This window comes from Chlorocebus sabaeus, chromosome 1 (genome assembly GCF_047675955.1).
Source record: "Chlorocebus sabaeus isolate Y175 chromosome 1, mChlSab1.0.hap1, whole genome shotgun sequence".
Classification (NCBI taxonomy): Eukaryota; Metazoa; Chordata; class Mammalia; order Primates; family Cercopithecidae; genus Chlorocebus; species Chlorocebus sabaeus.
The window spans coordinates 36,805,428-36,822,400 of NC_132904.1; the positions used below are offsets into that span (position 1 = coordinate 36,805,428).

The 16,973-nt window shown below is 34.5% G+C and overlaps 1 protein-coding gene across 1 annotated transcript in view; it reads left to right on the plus strand.

The window, feature by feature from the left end:
- The window catches only part of KIF18A (kinesin family member 18A), an 85,739-nt gene that overhangs the window by 51,492 nt on the left and 17,274 nt on the right, over positions 1-16,973 (plus strand). The window contains exon 13 of the mRNA XM_008003604.3: positions 266-501. Within this exon, the coding sequence (XP_008001795.1) occupies positions 266-501 (236 nt within the window). The remainder of the gene's footprint in view (positions 1-265; positions 502-16,973) is intronic.

Below are 16,973 nucleotides of genomic sequence, written 5' to 3' on the forward strand. Positions count from 1 at the left end.
TTAATTCATTTAGTCCTCAAAGCAATCTCCTATTGTAAGTAGTGGCTATTTATCTGTCCCTCACATTACAGAGGAAAAACTTCAGTTTTTGCCTTGTCCAAGGTCATATGGAAGCAAGTGAAGACAATCTGAGACTAGAACTTAGTTCATACATGGGAAATTATTTTAATGATATGCTAAACTTTGGGTGTTACATAAAAGAACTAAAATAATGTATTTAAGATATAACATTTATCTCTCCTTTCTTCTCGTCTTCTGTATATAGAGTATTGAATGCTTTACTTCCAGCCCTAAGAAAACAATATTGCACATTAAAAGATGCTGGCCTGTCAAATGCTGCTTTTGAGTCTGACTTCAAAGAGATCGAACATTTGGTAGAGAGGAAAAAAGTGGTAGTTTGGGCTGACCAAACTGCTGAACAACCAAAGCAAAATGATCCACCAGGGATTTCTGTTCTTATGACCTTTCCACAACTTGGACCAGTTCAGCCTATTTCTTGTTGTAAGTATAACTTTCGTTTTAAGTAAATAGTAACATTATTTCTAAAGAGAACCTTTGTATATCAATCTATAGAACAGTTAATTTTTAATAGATTTGGCTATTTTATTAAAATTAATTGGGACCAGGCGCGGTGACTCACGCCTGTAATCCCAGCACTTTGGGAGGCCAAGGCGGGCAGATCATAAGGTCAGGAGATCGACATCATCCTGGCTAACACAGTGAAACCCCGTCTCTAGTAAAAATAAAAAAAATTAGCCAGGCATGGTGGTGAGCATCTGTAGTCCCAGCAACTCGGGAGGCTGAGGCAGGAGGATGGCATGAACCTGGGAGGTGGAGCTCGCAGTGAGCCGAGAGGGCGCCACTGCACTCCAGCCTGGGCGAGAGTGCGAGACTCCATCTCAAAAAAAAAAAAAAAACCTTAATGGGAAAATTACCTTTATAGTCATTTCAATTCACCAGTATCGTCCAAAGATCTAGAACAAGTATGCATTGATGTTCTAATTTTACCCTCTTTTTTTTTTTTTTTTTTTTTTTTTTGAGACAGGGTCTCACCCTGTTGCCCAGGCTGGAGTGCAGTGGTGCAATCAAAGCTTGCTGCAGCCTCCATTTCCTGGGCTCTAGCAATCCTCCCACTTCAGCCCCAGGAGTAGCCAGGACTTACAGGCATGCACCACCACCCCTGGCTTTTTTTTTTTTTTTTCCTGTGGAAACAAAGTATCACTATGTTACCCAGGCTGACCTCAAACTCCTGGACTCAAGCAGTTCTCTCCCTTGGCCTCCCAAATTGCTGAGATTATAGGCATGAGCCACTATGCCTGACCCGTTTTACCTATTTTTGATGGAATAATTTTGCTTCCTATCCTTCCTTAAAATGTAACCTCTATTAAGGGCAGGGAATTATAATTAATCATATCATATTCTATAATAATAATCTGTTCTTAAGATCAACTAACAATGTAGAGTTTACTATTTTTCTATTAATAAATCACTTGATATTTCTCTTTCATAAAAGTATGTATGAGACATTTTAATTGCAAAGCTAACATATAATCTTAGTTAAGAAAAAAATTCAGACAATGTAGAACATAAGAAGTAGAGTGCCATCTTCAACTCTTCTCAGAACCTCAATTTTATGCCCTATCTCAGAGATTAAATGCTGTTAAATATTTATTTTTGCAGTATGTGTATAATACAAATGTATTTGTATTACATAAAGCTTTTTGATAAGTTTCACATGAATGCTAGCACATTACACATAGTGGTCTGCAACTTTTTTGTCTAGTTTATTATGTTTGTTGGTTTTATTTGTTTATTATGAACATTTTTAGGGTACATACATGAAGAATCTACCTCATTTTTGTATTGTTTTTGAGAATCCAGAGAATAGACATACCATAATTTAATTAACCATTTTCTGTTAGTGAACAGTACATCAGAGAACATATCTGTATATTTCCATTTGTGCGTGCATAGCAGGATCCTAGAAGCTGATTTGCCAGGGTAAAGGACATGGACATATCTTTTTTTTTTTAATGCCTCATTTTAAACTGCTTTTTATAATTTTTTTCTATGCTTAGTACACATAGGAGTACCTGTTTAATCCTCACCTAAACCAAAAGTAGTAACAACAGCAATAATAATAATGCATAGTCTTTTTTTTGTTTTTTTTTGTTTTGTTTTGTTTTGTTTTGTTTTTCTGAGATGGAGTCTTGCTCTGTCACCCAGGCTGGAGTGCAGTGGCACAATCTCTGCTCACTGCAAGCTCCGTCTCCTGGGTTCACGCGATTCTCCTGCCTCAGCCTCCCAAGTAGCTGGGACTACAGGTGCCCGCCACCACACCCGGCTAATTTTTTGTATATTTAGTAGAGACGGGGTTTCACCGTGTTAGCCAGGATGGTCTCAATCTCCTGACCTCATGATCCACCCACCTCAGCCTCCCAAAGTGCTGGAATTACAGATGTGAGCCACCGCACCCAGCTGCATAGTCTTTTAAAATTTGTAACTCTCAGATTATTGATAAGACCAATTCATCCCCTGTGAGGTATCCTTTGCTCATTCGCACTAGTGAAAATTTTTGTTTATTTGTTATGGGTTTGAGGGGCTTTTTGTTTGCTTAGTCTTTTGCTTGGCACTTCGTATCTAATAACTCTTTGTTCATTTGGTGCTTTATATATATATATATGTTAAGCAATAATTGATCAATTTATTGGACTTTTAACTTTTATATAGTCAAATCTGCCTATATTTTCCATTATGGGGAATTTTCTTGAGATCTGGTGTTTGTTAGCCCCTCATTCCCAACTAGAGTTCATTTTTCTTATGTGAGCTAAATGTGTGCTGGGACATTTGGCTCAAATGTGTCCCAGCACACATTTAGCTCACCTAAGACAAATAGACAAATAGTTGGGAATGAAGGACTAATATGTAAGACCTTATTCACAGAGAAAAATAATCTGTTGAAGTCAGATTTTATGTTAAGTGTTGCACCTGTGAATACAATCTGACTTCTGGCTTATTGAAATATTTTCCCAGTCTTTGACTTTTAATAGTTTTATTATATTATGCCTAGTTGACTTTATTTTTACTTCTCTTAAGTGGGTTGATGACTTTCTGAATTTATTTCTGCATTATCTTTCATTTGTTTTGGAAAGTTCTTAACCATTATCTCCTCACCTATTGCTTTTGTCACTTTTGCTCTCTCCTCTACTTTTGTGACTCCAATTATATTGCATGGCACTTTCTCATTGTATTGTATATGCCTTTTACTCTTTTGCTTTTAATGTGTTTTTCTCTCTCTGGATAATTTTGTTTCTCACATTCTGCAGTTTATGTTCTTTTCTCAGCTTTATCAAATGATCCTTAAATCCATAAAATTTTTAATTTCAGTCACTACATTCCAATTCTGGAATTTCCATTTCATTCTTTTTTATAGTTTCATATCTTTGCAAAAATTGTTATTAAGTACAAAGGTTATAATTACAGTCAGCCATCCATATCCATGGGTTCTGCATCCATGGATTCAACCAAGTGATCAAAAAAAAAAAAATGGATGGTTTCATCTGTACTGAACATATAGACTTTTTTTGGTCATTATTCCCTAAACAGTGCATCATAACTATTTACATAGTATATATATAGTATTAGATATTGTAAGTAATCTAGAGATTATTAAAGCATATGGTAGGATTGTATAGGTTGTGTGCAAATGCTGTATTATTTTTTATGTAAAGAATGTGAGCATCCATGAATTTTAGTATGATCATGCAACCTATCCCTCACAGATACTGAGAGACAACTATAATTTAAAGTCTGTGTCTGAGAATTCCAAAGTCTGTAACCACTGAGTCTGTTTAAACTGATTTTCTTGCATGTGACCTTAATTCCTCATATGCACACAAATTTTTTGTGTGCCAGTCAGGTATTTGCAAAATTGTTTGCAGAATATTTTGATGCATCTGATCACAATATTTAAACTGTAGTTTCCTGAGGGCCTGCCTATTTCTGATTTGCCCTCTGCAGTATAGCTGCTCAGAGTCCCAACTCAAAGCAAGGAAGATTTACAAAGATCCTAATTTCCAATTCCAGCACCCTATTCCCACAAAGTTCTTAACACTGTTGCTATGCTTTTCTGCCAGCTCTTCCAGCATAAGCAAACAACCTCAAGGGGAAATTAGCTGAAATTGCAGAAGTTACTTTCCTGAGCCTCCAACTTCCTCCTGATACTCACCTATAGTTTTTCACCATCTTATTAATAATCCAGTGCCTTCAAACAGATGTTTTTTATCTTTTGTCCAGACTTTTGGTTGCCTTCAAAAGAAAGGTTGGTCGGAATTATCTCCATCTTTATTATTAGCAGAAGTTCCCTATATTATACATTTACATTAAGATAATAGGGAAAGTTGGATAGATTATCTTAAAACATATATATTGTATGTACACATATATATTCTTTTTCATTTAATAAAGCATGTGACCTGATCTAGTTGCGATCTCTGGAGAACAAAACTTAAGTTTTTTTCAGATTCTCTTATACCTTTTGGGCATAATTCTTTTTTTATAATGTACTCAAGATGTTAGAAAGGAAATAGGATTTTAACATCAAGATCGAGAAATACTGACCACCTGCTATATGATGCTCATTATTCCTTATTTAAAAATCTGTATTTCACATACAGTATAATTGCATAGACTATACTTGTCAACAATAAAACAAAAGAATTTACTTGACTCTTAATTCCTTCTCATAGTGTTTTTGAAGGAAAGACTTGAAGCCATGTTACATTTTATAATTACGTATTTTCTCTTGAAAACATTAGAAGGTGGGTTTTGTTTTTATAAAGTTTTGTTCTTGGCTTGTTACTTTACTCTTTCATTCAAATTATTTTAGAGATGAACTATTTATTTATTGTGTATTTTCCATTTCATGAATTATGTATGTTGTATACATGATGAATAGTGTCAAGGGGGAATAATAGGAACGGTGTTTATAAGTGAGTTCAAGTGCCTTAGGGACCTTTAAAAGTATTTACTAGATTAACTATATTCTTTTTACTTAAATACACACACATGCAGTGCTTTTAAGAATCTGGGGCAGGCACAGTGGCTTATACCTGCAATCCCAGTATTTTGGGAGACTGAGGCAGGCTGATTGCTTGAGCCAGGAGTTCAAAACCAGCCTGAGCAACATGGCGAAACCCTGTCTCTACAAAAAATGCAAAATTTAGCCAGGCATAGTGGCCCATGCCTGTAATCCTAGCTACTTGGGAGGCTGAATTGGGAGGTTCACTTGAGCTTGGGAAGTTGAGGCTGCAGTGAGCTGAGATTGCACTATGGCACTCCAGCCTAAGCAACAAAGCAAGACTCTATCTCAAAAAAAAAAAAAAAAAAAAAAAAAAAAAAAAAAAAAATCTGATGAGATTAACTATAATGAATGTAGGCTCTACTCTATTGTTGGGCATTTGGGTTATTTAATAAATTTTCACTATTATTGCAAATAATTTTTTAGTAAGCGAATATGTATATTTATCTTTGTACTCATATCTGATTATCCCTACAATAAATTCTTTAGAAGTAAAATTTCTGGCTCAAGATAAATTATGAAAACATTATGCAAAATTTGCAATATATATTGTCAAGTAACTCCCCTCCTTTAGGTGATTTTAACCCCCATCCAGCAGTATAAATGAATGAGCTTTTTTTTGTTTTAGCCTCACCAGCTTTTGGTGTTAAAATATTTTTAATTTCTGCTTTTAGTAAATCAATTACAAACATGTATATAAGCACAAAGAACACTATGAGTACCATATGTCCAACACACCTAACTTTAAAGCTTATCAGCTCATGTCTAATCTTGAAAACCCATCTGCTTTCCTCCATCCCAGCTCTTACACTAGATTATTTTAAAGTAGATCTCAGACGGCACATCATTTCTTCCATTTACATCAAGTATGTATAAAAGAAAAATGTCATCAAATATCTAATGTGTCCAAATTTCCCCATTGTCTCATAAATTGTTTCTATGATTTGTTTGAATCAAGATCCAAACAAGGTTCAGGCCTCTGCAGTCTTTTTTAATCTTGGACACTCTCTCCCACTTCTGTCTTTGCTAATTTTTAGGTTGGGGCAGAAGTAATTGTGGTTTTCATCATTGAAAGTAATGGCCGGGCGCGGTGGCTCACGCCTGTAATCCCAGCACTTTGGGAGGCCGAGGCGGGCGAATCACAAGGTCAGGAGATCGAGACCACGGTGAAACCCCGTCTGTACTAAAAATACAAAAAATGAGCCGGGCAAGGTAGCGGGCGCCTGTAGTCCCAGCTACTCGGGAGGCTGAGGCAGGAGAATGGCTTGAACCCAGGAGGCGGAGCTTGCAGTGAGCCAGGATCGCGCCACTGCACTCCAGCTTGGGCGACAGAGCGAGACTCCGTCTCCAAAAAAAAAAAAAAAAAAGAAAGTAATGGCAATGCTTCTTGATACTTTGCCAATAGTCATAAATACTATCTTTTTTCCGTTTTCATTGCTAATATAGTTGAGTGTGTTTTTTTTAATTGAAGACTCTTTTTTCTGTGAATTGCCCAGCCATCCTTTGTACATTTTTCTGATATAGTCATCTTTTTCAACAACGGTTACTTTTTTACAAGATCTTAAGTGTACGGGTTTTTTTTTATTCATTCAACAGTGTTTAACTTATAGCAGTATTTCAGGCACTTGTCTGATGATAGGGATCAAAGTATGAAACAAACTCCACCACCCTCAAGGAGCTCACTTCTAGTAGAGAAAGACAATAATATAGTAAATAAATTAAACAGAGTGCTAGAAGGTACTACATTCTATGAGAAAGAAATAAAGGGAGTTCAGGAGTGTGGCCAGGGAGGAGAGAGATTGCTATTTTCAATAGCATGGTCAGGGAGGATCTCACTGATTAAACTTGAAGGAGTTCACAGGATTAGCTGTATGAATATCTGGGAGAAGAAACTTTTTTAGGTAGAGGGACACAATCACAGTGCAAAATCTCTAACATAGGAATTTGCCTGACATATTCAAAGGCTGGTGAGGATACATAACTGGTACAAAGAAAAAGAGAATGAAAGTAGTGAGGAGATCAGAGAGCTAAAGGGAAGGAAGGCAGATCACATAGGGCCTCCTAGGTTACTATAAAGGACTTAATTAGTCTTTTACTGTGAATAAAACAAGGAGCCATGACATGGTCTGAGCAGAAATGTAACATATCTCAATTGTGCTCTTAAATCTCTCTGACTGCTGTGGTGAGAATAGATTATACTATGGCAAGGGCTGAAACATGAGGAGGCTACTAGAATAACCCAAGCAAAAAATGGTGATGATTCAGACCAGGATAATAGTAACGGAGCTGGTGAGAAGTGGTCAGATTCTAAAATGTTTTGAAGGTAGAGCCAGCAAGATTTCGAAGAAAATTAGATTTGGAATAGGAGATAAGGAAATGCCTAAGATTGAATCTAAAATTTTTGAACTTAGCATCTAAAAGAATTGAGTCACCTTCAGAGAGATAAGGAAGACTTCAGATGGAGTAGGTATACAGGGTGGAGGTTGTAGAAAATTAGGAGTTCTGTTCTAGGCATGTTAAATTTGTCTAAGATACATCCAAGTGGAGACCTCATGTAGGCAGTTAAGAATCTGAAGTTCAAGAGAGAAGTCTAAGCTAAAATATAAATTTTTGAGAGTTGTTAACATTTAGATGATATTTAAAGCCATAGGACAGGATGAAATCACTAAGGGATATTGACTTTTTTCCTGTAATATACATAGTATAACTATACCCTTCAAGTTTTACCACTTATTCTTGCTTTTGTTTGAGGTTTCCTTTTTAATGCTGAAAGTTAAAACATTTATGTAGTAAAATAGCTTTTTTCTCTCTCTCAATGCCTTCAAGATCTTTCCTCAAAAGGCCTTTCCATTCATAAGTTTTTAAATTTTCCTTTCCACTTTCTCCTAATTTGTGTTGGTGTTAAATGATAGGCAAGAATCTAAATTTATTTTTTCCAAGGAGACTAACATTCTTATATAGATATATAGGCAATGCATCCTTACAGCAACTGTGTTTTTTGTACAATAAGTAGTCATATATAATTCTGTTTACTCGATTTCTACTCTATTGTTTCGCCTGTTTGTCTGTCTTAGGGCCAGTAGCTATTATTTTAATATGTGATACTTTAGAGTATTTTTTTATACAGTATGCTAGCCCTTCTTCATTATTCTTTGTCTGAAAAATATTATTTGCTTTGTCTAGGAAATGAATATCAGAATAATTTCCAGTTTCAAGGAAATTTTTTTAATTCATAAATTGACTTCATATATTTCCAATATCAAATCTTCTTACTCTAGAATAGTTTGTCTCTCTATATTCATATCTTTTTGTATGTTCCTCAGCAAAGTTTCAGAGTTTTCTTCATAAGTATTTTATAAATTTGCAGAGATTGTTAGATACAATATTTTGTATTTTTGTGACATAGACTACTTGTTACTTTTCTTAAATTAATAAGCCTAAATTCTTATGCAGGAAGAAGCTAATTTTGTACATTTTATGAATTTTAATTATTTTCTAATAACTGGACTTGATTTTTGGATAGATATTTATTTGACTTGAAATCTTTACCTCCAAACAAGTGTATTGACTAAGAGTAAAATATGTACCTATTTTGGGGTCTGAAAAACAGATAGCACACTCACTGAGTGTAGTGCAAGACGGGGGTGCTGACAGCACGATTTATTTATGGAACTGATAAAATTTCTGACATTAAATGAAAAGTCAAGATTTCCTCATTATCCATCTGGAAACTCACATTTGGTAATATTTCTGTCTGTAACCTTTCCTTTTTTAAAATTTTGCACCCAATGTCGGTGATTTTATCTTAAAGTACAATAAAAGATACTAGGAAAACCAGTCTCTTATATAGTACCAATATTCTGATTGAATATAGAGTTCACACATAAGCTTAAGTTTCCCCTAAAATTACTTGAATCCAAGGAAATTTCATTTGAAAAACAGGAAATCTCTATACTAATTTCTCATATAACAAATATAAAGCAGAAAATGTTAATAAACCAAATCTTGCATATTTTTTCCATTTGGCAACAAAATTTAATCATGAAACAATGGAAATCATGCTTGTAGACCTAAATACGTTTTGTTTGACTCATCGTCCCCATGTACATAAGACAGTATTTAGTTATTCATCTATAGCTGCAAATATTACTGTGAACTAAAAGGTTCTTTGTATTGTCCCTTTTCCATCTTTGGTAAGTATAAATACTGGGAAAATGAGACTGAGAGAGAAACATGGTATCTGCTATTTCCCACAGAGAAATATCAAAAGGTTACAGGTTGATTTATTATTCAAACTGCTGGATTAATTTAAAGGACTATAATAGTTCTCTATGTATTAGGATAATAGTTCCCTACATATTAGGGAACTAATACGTAGGGAAGTATTATACATCCCTAACCATGATAATGTCTCGTAAGTGTATTATAAAATGTTTATTAGTTTGATTAATTTAGTGGTACCTTATCTTATATTAGTTTGGTTAATTTAATGGGACTTTATCTTAGAAGTTTACATATCTTATAAATAGTAAAAATTCATTTACCTGTATCATTTACAACTATGAACTCCATGAGTCATAAGGCTGTTAAAAAGAATCCAGATTTATGATGAGTACACTAATTGTATCAATCGTTTGTAGCCTAGAAGTGTTTATTGAAATGCATACATTAATATTTGATTTCACTTTAGAACTTTGCCAACTAATTTTGATTTAGCATAGTTTCCCAGAATTTCTCCTCACGTACATATTAACAGGAGTGCTTGCTTGCAAAAGAAGAATCCTTGCCATCGTTTTGTACCAAACCTCAATTAGATCTAATCACATTCATCAATGTCTCCCTGTCCTGAACCCTACTTTGCAGCCTATGACTCATGTTTGCTAAATACTGCATTCTTCCTTTACAATAACATACAGCTCCGTAAATCTTTTAACGTTTGCAGTCTTAAACTTTTGATAAATTAGTTCCTCTGGGTAAAATCATTCAGAACACATGATATGGCACATCAAAAGATGACCCCAAAAGTCCTGCCCATTTTTAAGAGAGGGATTTTTAGCGCATTAGTGATAAATTATCTAGCCTCTTTATTTTATGTAAAGGAACCATCTGTGAAATATTTCAGAAACCTGAAAAATAAATATAAAGCCCCCTCTACTTAAGAAACCACATGAATTGCCATTTAGTAGTTGTGTTTTAGAGATTTATTTAAAACAAAGAGAAAAAGATGTTTCTTAATTTATCTTAAAATATTTTTAGAAAAATTGCCATAAGAAAGGAATAATGTAGTGACATCTAAACTAGCTTTAATTTCTCTTGTCTCTCCACTGCAGTCTACACTTCACACTGCCAACAAAGTGATCTTCCTAATAAAGTGTAGACCTCTCAGAAGGGTCTTCAAAGGCTTTCCAAGTCCAGTGTCAAGCTATAGGCATACTTTGGTCCAGCACCTGGTATCCCAACCTTCTGTTAACATGATTTCTGTTTCTGGCCTCTGCAATTTCCAGGCTTTTCCATCAATTTCAAATGCTGCTTTCTCTACCTCCATCCCACTTCTTGGCCTAAATCTTTCTCCACAATGAGAATCCATTTCAGATACTTCCTTCTTTATTAAACCGTCCTTTTAATGGATCATCTTTCCTTTGCCTGCATATATTTCTTTGTATTCCCATGGCTTTTAAGTTTTTTATTCCTTTCACTAGTGTTTTAACCTTACTACTGTCTTAGCAATAAATATTTGTTTATTTTAATTTGGAAAAAAGTCGAGCCAAAAGAAACAAGATATACTTTATTAACTTATATTAGTATTTAGTTTTAATAGCCTACTGGACTTTTTTTCTAAGCATACATTTGTGGTTTGCTTTTTTAAAACAAAAACAATGGAATCTATTATACATATAGTTGATAACCAGCCTCTTGTTCACTGAACCACTTGCTGTAGACACATTTTCCTATCAACAAATATGAATTTAAGTCATTTTTAGTAACTGCATATTATATTTACCTAATCTCCTGCTAATTAACATTTAGTTTGTTTCCACTTTATTGTTATAAGCAACACCCCACTAAATGTCTGTGCATGTGTATTTATTTTGCAACTTGCCTAATTATTTCCTTAGGCTAAGCCCCTAGAAGAAGAATAGCTTAATCAAACAGTATGTATATTTTAAAGGCATTTGATATGCATTGTCAGATTCCTCACCCCCAGACTATTAAAACTGTAGTCTACCATTGTAAGTGGATAATGAAGGTGAAGGTGAACAGTTTTTCATGTGCTTTTTGTCTAATTGTAATTTGTTCTGAATTAACTACCTCTTCCTTTGCCTTATTTTGCTCTTATCTGTTTTATTTTGTAAGAATTATTTCTCTCAGAGACAGACCAGCCAAGCTATATACACATATGTACATAGACATACATACACACACATACACAAGCTCTAAATCCTTTGCCAAATGTGTTAGATGTATCTTTTTCTGTCTTATTCATGGTTGGTTTTGATTTTGATATAACCCAATTTTAAGTTATGAAGATATTCAGATTTTATTTGCTTACTTTCTCTTTTCAGTAATAATAGGCGATAGCATTTCATTTTGGGAGCAATGAAGTAGTATGTTGCCTCCTATTCATATTTTTGAGTCTCCGAAGAAAGTTTTATTTTTTTAAATATCCATTATGTTAATTATATGTGTTATTACTGTGTATTACTTGCATTACTTTTTACCTGACTTCTACCTGGAAAATAAGAAACATGACTCCAACTCTGGCAACAACAAATATAATTGCTATCATGACTCTGAACATGTCATTTTCTTGCTGTGAGCAATGAATTATAAAATAATGAAGTTTAAATAAACACTAAAACCATCTAGTACTAAATTCCATTTGTGTGTATAAGATGATCCCCATTGTAACTTTCCTGGTAGCCAGTGGTTAGAACCACTCTTTTAAAGTACAGATTCAGTGAAAAATAGATATAGATTGTTAAACTATATAATTCCCATGACATAGAAATGTCATAGTTAAAGTAAGTAAAGGCCTTATCTTACTTGAGCCTTTCAGTTTTTGCTACTAGGAAGCATTTGTGTGTAAGTTTATTCCTTTTTTCTTATTGTAGTGATGGACTAAAACCAAGCATTTGGTTTAAAATTATTTGGATTTGACTTGTCATTGACAACTGTTTTAAGGACATTTCCAACATTTCTTAAAACTATCATTAGGAAGATATAAAATTACTGGGGATTTATCTTTTTTCTATTGGAATATATGCTGGATGATTATATATAACAAACTTAGAGTATTTACAATATTTCTTTTTTTTTTTTTTTTTTTTGAGACAAAGTTTTGCTCTTGTTGCCCAGGCTGGACCGCAATGGCATGACCTCAGCTCACTCAACCTCCGCATCCCAGGTTCAAGTGATTCTCCTCCCTCAGCCTCCCAAGTAGCTGGGATTACAGGTGCCCGCCACCATGCCCAGCTAATTTTTTTGTATTTTTAGTAGAGAAGGGGTTTCACCGCATTGACCAGGCTGGTCTTGAACTCCCGACCTCAGGTGATCCACCCCACCTCAGCCTCCCAAAGTGCTGGGATTACAGGCATGAGCCACCGTACCCAGACAGTATTTACAATATTTCTAAACAGTATGCTATACTGCTGTTTCTTGATTCATTAGTGTTTAGATGTTATAACTTCTAATCATGAGAGCTGAAGAATTAGCTCACTTGAAACACCACCACCTTATTTCTTCTCTGGTTTTGCTAATGTATTTTAGTAGGATCAGGTAAGAAGTGACATGTGTATGTTATATAATATATATATAAAGTATATAATTTCACATTATATTTATACATATGTTAATATGTGTAACTTAATTTTAGGGCCTACTTAAGGAAATATTTTATAATCAAATAAAACATTATTAAAAACATCTATTAGAAGTAAGAATATACTGACATTTTTTAAAACTAATTTTAGGGAAACAGACATGAAGCAATCTCTTCCCCCCCCTTCCCCTTTTTTTCTGCTTTCTACTGGAAATATTTCACAGTCCTCAGCCAAATCTGTGAGATGGACTTCCTGGAGAACTGAAATGTTTGAAAGATGCAAATACCGAAGTAGACTAGATTGTGCTTATAGGTAGACTTAAGTAGCTTAAAGAGCAATACCACCAATAAATACATTTGTACATGTTTCTCTTGAGGTATAGGCAGTCAATTTATCAAACCTTTTTCAAGTCTTTGTTACGTACTTCATCAGATTCTCCTATGTTTTACTGTCAAAATCAAAATGCCCAATTTATTGCTTTTATTACACTACCATTTATCAATTATATATCTTAAAATCCTACACATTTGAGAGATAGTGAATGGCAGATGAATATCCAAACTTTGTTTACTTTTTTAACCACTTAACCACTCACCAAATATTTATTTATAATTTTTATAACCACTTAGCAAATGTAATTTAGTTTGTCATGCCAATTAATTATGTTTTCATTACGATTTCACTGTTTTTGTTTTTATTTTTAGCTGTGGTTTTATTAATAGCAAATTTAATACTCTATAATGCTGTACAAGTACACAATGTTAATATACTTATGTTGTAATCCATGTTACATTGTTTTAGAATCTGGATTATTAATGATGAAAATATTTGTATTTCTTCTCCATCTAATCCATGATTTCAATGCATGCATTTACAGTTAATTTTAAAAGTGGTTTTAATACTTAAAAGTCTTTTGAGAGGCTTCTAAAACTTGGCAGTCTCAACAAAATGTTTCTGTCTAACTTCCTTTTTAAGTCTGTCTTTGGACTTACAGTAAACAAACTTTTTGAAGCAGGAATCTCTAGCCATAATACAGGAACAGATGAATAGAACACTCACCACTTTATCCTGAAACGGACATTTTCAGTTTTTTATAGGATGCCTTAAAGCATCATATAAATATTTTAAAATGTTTCCTAAACTATTAATGAGTATTACAAAAACTAGAGTTGGACTTATTAAACAAAGCTCTGCTTTATAGCTATCTCCAGAAAACTAGTCAATCTGGGGGAACCTACAAATGCCAGTCTTTTTTATTTTTATGTTTCATTTACAAAGAACTTTTTAATTTCCCATTTAGGGGGTATATGGGCCTGGCTACCAGTATTATAGAGAAGTGGGAGAGAAATCAGCATAAATTTATTATTAAGAAATTGTTTAATGCACCTAGTGTCAGCTGTGCATGTTGGCCCCAGTCTGCAACCTGTCCAGAGAGTAAAACTTCATGTCTTTTAATGGGGTAACAAAGGAGCAGTTACCTGGCATTGTAGGTGATGGTAATGGGGTAAGGGAGATCTGGGAATCCAACTTCCTTATACAGACTTCCAAGAATTCTCCTGTTTTAACTCCACCCTGTGCTTTCAGAGACAACCTCATGCCTTCAGTTCCTGAGATCTTCAGAGGTTTGAAAGAGCTGATTTTTTATTGGCTTCCTACCCACTACCCCAAACATTATTCCCCCTTTTTTTGGTCATTTATTATTTTACAGAGCAGGATTATATTTATTATATAAAATAATCAAATGTACAAAAAGGAAAATAAAATAATTCATTATTTTCCCAGTGAGCTATAAGCCTGTGTTAACATTTTGATGAATTGGGTTATATTTCCTTCTCTGTTTTCTATTACTTTTCCCCCCTTTTTTGCTGAGGAGGTTTGTGTGCTTTGATTTGTTTTTGTTTTGTTTTGTCAAAATTGTGATCATACTGTATACTACCTCATTAATGAACATTTTTTCGTATCGTCAAATAATCTATAAAATACAGTTTTAAATATCAGTGTAATTGTGGATGCTCATGTTCATTTAGTTATTTAGTCATTGCTTAAGTGATTTAATTAACTTCTGTGGTAGGGGCTCAGCATTGTGTGGTGGTGAAGAACTTGGCATCTGGATTAGCAAAAAGTCTGAGTTTGTATGCCAGTTCTGTCATTTCTTTATAGATTCTTTTTATAGGTCCAGTGAGTTTTCTGTTTGCTTATTATAATTATGCTTTTTCCTGTAAAATTAAGGGGAAAAAATATATTCCTGTCCACTAATCCAGCAGCCCAGGGAATGTAGAGAAGGAACCAGAGCCACAGGTAGTCTCAGCTGCAAATCTGCCCCTTTGGGCAGATTTCATCCATGTGTGTATCTCATCCATGTGTGGTATAGCCACCAGTGGTGGGAACAAGCCTGATAACATTGGGTACTTTCTAGTATTTTTTTTTTCTGCACTGAAACAGCTGAGCCAGGACTGAATTTTAGAGCCTCTTAGCACTACTTTTAGTGTTCAGATGTTACCATTTTACTATATTGCATAGCTGTATCTCGCTCATTCTCCCCAACTCCCACCTACCCCATCATCCCTGGTTCTAATTTAAGGGCCTTTACTGACATCTGCCAGTGTCTTTTACTTAACTCCTTGGGATAGCAGTGAAGGGTAAAGGATAGGGACTACTTTAAGTTATTATCCTCCATGCCTTCCTTTAAGAGTCTGAGCTATACAATATTCTTCAGAAAGTCCTCTGATGTTCTGGCACTCAGATGATAATTTTTTCCCATTACCAACATTAGGTCAAGTTTACCCTTTTTTAAATGATATGATCATTTTAAAGGGAATCTGAATGGGAGCTAGATGCCTCTATTCAGGTTATCACTTGGGTTAAAATTGTCTTTTGCAGTTAACCTTCAAATGCCTTCTTGTACTATGGATATTTCTCAAGTGTGCCAACCAAGTACTGTTTCTAGTGAGAAATTCTTCAAGCAGCCATTGTCTTTTTAAATTCCGTCCCTATCAAAAAGAAAAGATTCTAATATGTATATTCTTTTATCAAAACTCATTCAATTACAAGTTTGTATTTTGCATTTGCGAGGTTCATTAAACATGGATCAAAATGCATTGGCTCCTTTTGAAAGAATTGAATGCTATATTAACAAAATATTAGAAGAGGAGCAGTTAGGCCTTGTATCTGAAAACATAGTGTGTCTATGCCTGAAACGGTCTATAAACCTGTTTTAATTGTTTAGGAGTCTCTAGAGATGAATATGCAGAGGAAGTAGGGTATCTAACCTAAAAAGAGATGCTGTTTTTAACATCATTCTACCAACTTAAATCTTACCCATTAATTGCCCTTGGTACAACTTCCTAGGAGCTGAACTTCATTTTCAATACCGTCTCCATCTGCTACTCTTGTTCTAGGACCATTTCCTACTTATCCTTACTCTTTTTCCTTCCTTTCCCCTACGTCAGCATAATAATAACACTCATCATCTCTGAATAAGAAATTACAACCTCAAACCCCAAAGAGTTTCTGCTGCCTCAAGTCTCTATGAGTGTCCAAACTAGAAAGGGAAAAATGCAGATTCCAAGACTCCTACAGTTACATGGATCAGAACTCCTGAAGAGAGGACAGAACCCCAAGCTTGATAAGTGGGAGTAGGGGGAAGGGGATGTCACAAAAAAGAATGCCAAATTTGAGGGAATGACATGCATAAATGGTTCCTGGTTTTATAGAGCACTGTCAGTTCTCTTAATTTACTTATGTAGAATTAATATATACTACTTTCTGTGAACTCTTTATTATAAGGCAGCTAATTACATACATAGATATTATAATACCCTTCTCACATCTCTCCATCACTGCTCCTACCACTCTTACCCAAGCTGTCATTTCTTGCTTAAGCTATAGCAATAGCCTTGTTACTGATTTTTCTGTTTTCTCTCTTGACCATTCTTGACACAGCAAGCAAATCAATCTTTTTCCTAAACATCAATCAGATCACATTATATCCATTCCTGAAACCCTCCACAGATCTCCCTTTGCACTTGAAATAAATCAAAACCCTTAGCTTGTCCATAAATCCTAACATAAGT